Below are 6,550 nucleotides of genomic sequence, written 5' to 3' on the forward strand. Positions count from 1 at the left end.
CGACATCCGCAGGCTGCGGATCGGGCACGGCTCCTCCGGCACCAGCCTCCACCCTGAGCGTCGCGGGCACTGCCCCTGCCGGCGCCCCCAAGGCTGGGAGTGCCCGGGCCAGCGCGGCAGCTCCCGAGAGGAAGAAGCGCAAGCGCTGCGGGCTGTGCGGGCCCTGCCAGCAAAAGGCCAGCTGCGGGGAGTGCACGCACTGCAGGAACCGGAAGCACAGCCACCAGATCTGCAAGCGGAGGAAGTGCGAGGAGCTGAAGAAGAGGCCTGCGGCCCTGCTGCCTTTGGAGGTGAGCGCGCGCGCGGCCGCGGGACAGGCCCGGTTGTGCCTCCAGCCCGCGTCCTGTCAGTTGGCGACGCGATGCGTCCTGGCTTTAGCTGAGGGATCTGGGCCGCCTGACCGCGTGCAAAGAGAGCTCTGCTTTCTTGTAGAATTTGTACCAGAAAGTTAGAACCCACAGTTCTTCCATCCTAGCATTTGATAGAGACATACGGAATTCCTGAAGGTGTGGTTTTGCAAAGATTTGCACTGTGCCTGGCTTTGGCTAGTTGCTTGTCTTTATTTGTCTGGTTTTGGTTTTGGTATCAAGAATCGAACTCAGGACCTTGTACTTGCCAGGCAGGCACTTTGCTTGTCTTTTCTTGTGTGTGGATTATGGATTTAAAATTTAAGAGTTGAACAGATTAATTAGCTCTCATAAAACCTGGGGGGAGAAACAGACAACCTAAAACCCCCCTTTTTTTTTTGTCTTTTTGAGACAGGGTCTCGCTGTGCAGTTCAGGCTGGCCTTGAGTTCGCTTTGTAGCCCAGGCTGGTCTCGAACTCGCAACGATCCTCCTGCCTCAGTCTCTTGAGTGTTGAGATTATAGGTGTAATAACTATACCACACTTGGGCTAAGTTGTTTTTTTTTTCCCTGGTATTGGGAATCGAACTCAGGACTTCCGGCTTACCAGGCAGGTGCTCTGCCGCTGAGCTAAACCCCCAGCCCCCTGGGCTAATTTTTTAAAAAAATTTATTTTTATTTTGAGACAGGGCCTCACTAAATTTCCCAGGCTAGGCTTGATCTTCTCGCTGTGCAGTTCAGGCTGGCCTTGAGCTCACTTTGTATCCCAGGCTGGTCTTGAACTTGCAACAATTCTCCTGCCTTGGCCTCCCAAGTGCTGGGATTACAGGTGTGCGCAACCATGCCTGGCAAGGTTTGATCTTGCAGTCCTCCTCCCTCAGCTTCCCAGAGTGTTACCACAACCAGCTTTCTTTTTTTGTTGCGCACACAGCTTTCATAATTTCTTCCAACTCTACTAATTGGCTTTAAATGCTAAGGAAAAGCTCTTTCTCTTATTTACTTACTCATTTGTTTATCTTTCAGTTTGAACTCATGAATTTTTATTGTATTAGGTGGATTATAATCCCATATTAACATTTCCTTTGGAGGGGGAGGTGGTAGGGATGGAACCCAAGACCTTTCAAATGCTAAGCACACACTATTCCAGCCATCTTGTTATCAAATTTGATGCTCTAATTATCTCAAATTTGTCTGGAAAGGAGCTTCAACTCCTTCTTTTTTTTCTCCTTTCTGGCATGGGGGTTGAGACTGGGGAGCACCAAGCCACATCCGAGCCACCTCCTTAAGCCACCACAGCTGGCTTCAACCATTCCCTGAGTGATTATTTTCTAGCACAAGCATTTCTCTGTCGAAAGTGCTTGTGCTTCTTTTGCCATCCAGACCTGGACCTGGTTTCTGTCGCAGGAGAGCGGGTTCCTGTCAGTGGAGAGCAGTGACTGGCAGCACTGTCTGGTGATGGGTGCGGTGATTGTCACCACCACATTGTCGACGTGTTCAGAGTTACTTGTTCTCTCTTTTCCTTTTTCTCTCTCACTCCTTCTTATCCCCCACTGCCCCCTCAAGAGGCCCTAAAGCATTTCTTTGGCTGTCATTGTTCTGGACTTAGGAGGTGGATGGATTGCCCTCCTGACAGGGCACACAGAGGCTCCGAGGGAGATGCATTCTGGGAAAGCAAGGACCAACTCCATAGTCTAGCTTCTGTGTGTTGGTTTATTTTTTTGTTTTTTTTCCAGTACTGGGAATCGAACTCACAACCTTGCGCTTGCCAGGCAGGCGTTTTGCGGCTGAGCTAAATCTCCAGCCCCGCCCCCCACCCCCACCCCTCCTTTTTTTGCAGTACCGGGGATCAAACTGACAACCTGCCCTTGCCCAGCAGGCGCTTATGCTTCTGAGCCATATCCCCAGCCCCCGTGTGTTGTTGTTTTGGCTTAGTATTCTTGTGAGATTCATCAGTAATGTTTATAGAGCTGGGTGTGGTGGCGCACGCCTGTAATCCCAGCACTCAGGAGGCTGAGGCAGGAGTTCGAGAACAGCCTGGGCTACATAGCGCGACCCTGTCTCAAAAGGACAAAAAAAATGTTTACAATTATTCATCGTCATTGTAGTATAACATTCCATTGTATGTATATATCATAGTATATTTATTCTTTTTTTGTTTTGTTTTTTGTTTTTTTTTTCGGGTACCAGGGATCGAACTCACGACCTTGCACTTGCCGGGCAGGCGCTGTGCCGCTGAGCTAAATCCCCAGCCCCCAGTATATTTATTCTTAATGACATGTCATACATGTCTGTTGGTGAACATGGTATGTGTGCTGTTGCATATATTCCTCGGAGAGGAATTGCTGAACCCTAAAATATGCATATCTTCAACTTCTGTAGATATTACTGAATTGCTGTGGTTGTGCCAGTAAGTGGCTGAGGATAGCTCAGAGGCAGAGGCGCACTTAGAGTGCAGGAGGACCTGGCTTCAACCCCCAAGCCTAAATAGCCCTCCTGGGACGCTTCCTGTGATATGCTCAAGCTGTAGGTTAACTGAGAGACACTGACATTTTTTTTTTGCATGAGTCTTCTAGCATGTGACCACTGCTTTACCTGTTCATAAGTCCATCCTTGTCTCCTTACCCCTACCCACTCCTGGGGTATAAAACCAGAGCCTTAGGCATGCTGGGCAAGGACTCCTCCGCATAGGTATGGTCCAGCCCTATTTATGTAAGTCTTAGAGAATATTTTTTTTGGTGCTGGGAAGATTGAGACCAGGGGGACTTTACTGCTGAGCTAGATTCCCAGCCTATTTTATTTTATTTTGACAGGGCCTCAATAAGTTGCCATGGCAGGGCTCAAACTTGAGATCCTCCTGCCCTAGCCTCCCAGAGTACTGGGATTACAGGCATATACCACCATGCCCACGGGCTGGGGATTTAGCTCAGCGGCACAGTGCCTGCCTGGCAAACATAAGGTTGTGAGTTCGATTCCTGGTACTGAAAAAAAAAAAACCACCACCAGCCTAGTTAGAGTTATGTGGTTTTTTTGGTACCCGGAATTGAACTCAGGACTTTATTTTTTTTAAATATCTTACACAGGGTATTTTTTGTTTTGTTTTGTTTTTTTCCGGTACCGGGAATCGAACTCATGACATCGTGCTTGCCAGGCAGGCGCTGTGCCGCTGAACTAAATCCCCAGCCCCCAGAGTATTTTTTTGTTTGTTTGGTTTTTGTTTTTGTTTTTGTTTTTTTTTTTGATTCCCTGGTACCGGGAATCAAACTCAGGACCTTGCGCTTATGGGGCAGGCGCTGTGCCGCTGAGCTGTATCCCTGACCCTAGAGTTATGTTTTAGTCAACAGGAAAAAACCTTCATCTTCTGCCATCCTTAGCTCAGCTTACTGTTCTCTTTGTATCTCAAAATGCTGATTATTAAAACCTCGAACTTTATATCATTTTTCTCTCACTTTCTAATTTTTTTCCAATACTGGGGGTGGAACCCAGGGCCTTGCACCTGTTAGGGAAGCTCTCCGCCACTGGGCTACATCCCTAACTGTTCTATTCTGAGACAGTGTCTCCCTAAATTGCCCAGGCTGCCCCTAACCCTCACCCTAGCAGGGTTATAGACACAGTGCATCACGATTGGCCCTTACCACCCTTATAGTGGGTTAGGGACTTGCTATGGCTGGTGCACGCCTCGTGTATTTGTGAGTTAGCATTTTGAGACATAGTCTACCTTTTCTTTTTTTTTTTTGGTGCCGGGAATCAAACTCAGGGCCTTGTACTGGCCAGGCAGACGCTTCTGCCACTGAGCTATATCCCCGACCCCTCTACCTCTTTTTTGAACAGTGATAGAAGTATACAAAAGGATAGGGCTGGGTGTGGTAGCACATGCCTGTAAGCCCAGCACTTGGGAGGCTGAGGCAGGAGGATTGTTGCAAGTTCGAGACCAGCCTGGGCTACAAAGTGAGCCCGAGGCCAGTCTGAACTGCATAGCAAGACCCTGTCTCAAAAAAAAAAAAAAAAAAGAACAGGGTACAGGCTTTTTTAGACATAGAGATACATATTTAGACATGGGCTACATTTTTCACAAGTAATCTTTAATGTGTAAAAGCAACAATGGTGGACTATGCTTTGAAATTCTAAACGCTTTTTTTTTGTTGTTGTTGTTTTTCCAATACTGGGAATCGAACTCACGACCTTGCACTTGCCAGGCAGGCGCTGTGCCGCTGAGCTACATCCCCACCCCTATGCTTTGACACTGGGTGTGCAGGGTAGGGTCTTGAATTATGTCTCCAGCTGGAGGGCTTTAGTGTAGTGTGATGCTTTAACTAGCCCTAATGGAACGACTAAACAGAGTAGTTTGTGAGTTCATCTACCAAAGTGAAAACTCCCTTGTGTTTATGCTGCTTGTGCTCTTCTGCCCTGAACATTAGAGGTATTATGTGTTTGGTTACCCTAAATAGCAACTTACTAGATACTCTGTAAAGTGTGCTGCGTTTAGTACCCTGCTGCCTTCCAGGTGCCAGTGCCTGCCTGCCCACACTGCTGGATGTTGAACCCTGGGCCTCACACATGCTAAACAAGTGAGCTGTACCCACCCTCCTTTTAACTGAGACAGGATCTTGCTATATATTTCAGGCTGGCCTTGAACTCACTGTACACCTCAGGCTGGTCTCAGGCTTGTGGGATCCTCCTGCCTCAGCCTCCTAAGTACTGAGATTACAGGTTAGCACCACCATACCCTGCTCAAGTCTTTTTCCCCCCATCTTTCTTTTTTCTTTTTGACACAGAGTCTCCATACGCAGTTCAGGCTGGCCTTGAACTCACTTTGTAGCCCAGGCTGGTCTCGAATTGGCAACAATACTTCTTTCTGCCTCTGCCTCTTGAATGCTGCCACTATCTTTTTAACTAATGGAATTTCCATCATAATTGAAAATCTACATATTAAGGGGTGTTAAATGATCTGAGCTGAATCACTGCCTGCCTGCTCTCTGATGGTAGCAGTACAGCTCTGTCTTCATCATCGGTGACAGGCTCATTGTATTTATGGGAGCTGGGCAGGAGCCTCGCCACCAGTGGCCACTACTACCTCAGTGTTTCAGGCGGCCGGGATGCTGCACCGAACGTTTTTGCTACTACCTCCTGCAAGTGCAGGCAGACGTTACTGTCCTGACTGCCCTCTGGGAGCCTTCTTGTGTCACTGCTGAGACCTGAGCAGGGCGCTGCACCCCGGCGCTGGATGATTGCAGGAAAAGCCTTCCGCCATGCAGTGTGCATGCATGCACCCCGCGGAGGAGAGGAGCTCTGGTCACTCTTGCGACCTGCAACCCTGCTGAGCCGGGCTGCTTCTGATTTCTTGAACCTTACCACTTACTGTAGGGAAGTACGTACTGCACTGTGTGGCTACTTTTTGTGATAATGTCCCAGACTTAGTGTAATGCACGTTGCACTATTATAATGAGCACACCAGCATAGTACATGTTTGTTTGTTTGATACAGGGTCTCACTGTGTAGTTCAGACAGCCCTTCAACTCACATATAGCCCAGGCTGGCCTCGAACTTGTGGGGATCCACCTGCCTCGGCCTTGGAGTGCTGGGATTACAGGCATGCACCTCCACGCCTGACGCGTATTTATTTTTCAGTGGAGTTTAGCTCCACATCTCTTCTGTTGGTCTACCTATTTGTTTTCTATTGTACCTTAGTGATCCAAAGGCTGATGGTGACAAAACGGCAGATGTAAGTCTCCAGCATTGATGGGGCTGTGAGGGATGTGGCCCAGGTTTCATCAGGAAAGAAGGAGGAAGGGTCTTGTGTTTCTGCACAGTCAGACTGAAATAAGAGACAGCTAGCAAGTGAATCACACTACTCTGGACAGTTCAGCAGATTGCCTGGGTAATGAGCATCAGCACTCAGGTCCAGTGAGGAGTATCCAGAAGGTGTTGGTTGATTATCAGCTTTTCATGCCTGCTGTGAATGCAACAAAAGACAAATCTTGCCTTTCTTCTGATTTAATTATCCCCACATAGCTACCAAGTCACTCTCTTTAAAAGAAGGCCATGGTGCCAGCTGTGGCGATGCACGCCTGTAGTCCCCACACTCAGGAGGCTGAGGCAGGAGGGCTGCTAGCAAGACTCTTGAAAAAGAAACAAACAAGCAAGCGGAGAGCAGTGAGTGATTATGAGCTACAGGCTGGGCCGGGGATATAGCTGAGCAGCACAAGCA

The 6,550-nt window shown here is 48.4% G+C and overlaps 1 protein-coding gene across 1 annotated transcript in view; it reads left to right on the plus strand.

The window, feature by feature from the left end:
• The window catches only part of Tet1 (tet methylcytosine dioxygenase 1), an 89,760-nt gene that overhangs the window by 1,524 nt on the left and 81,686 nt on the right, over window positions 1-6,550 (plus strand). The window contains exon 2 of the mRNA XM_013514773.1: window positions 13-290. Coding sequence (XP_013370227.1) covers window positions 13-290 — 278 coding nt within the window. The remainder of the gene's footprint in view (window positions 1-12; window positions 291-6,550) is intronic.

Source organism: Chinchilla lanigera, unplaced genomic scaffold (assembly GCF_000276665.1).
Source record: "Chinchilla lanigera isolate Chin_1 unplaced genomic scaffold, ChiLan1.0 scaffold00024, whole genome shotgun sequence".
In the NCBI taxonomy this organism is placed as follows: Eukaryota; Metazoa; Chordata; class Mammalia; order Rodentia; family Chinchillidae; genus Chinchilla; species Chinchilla lanigera.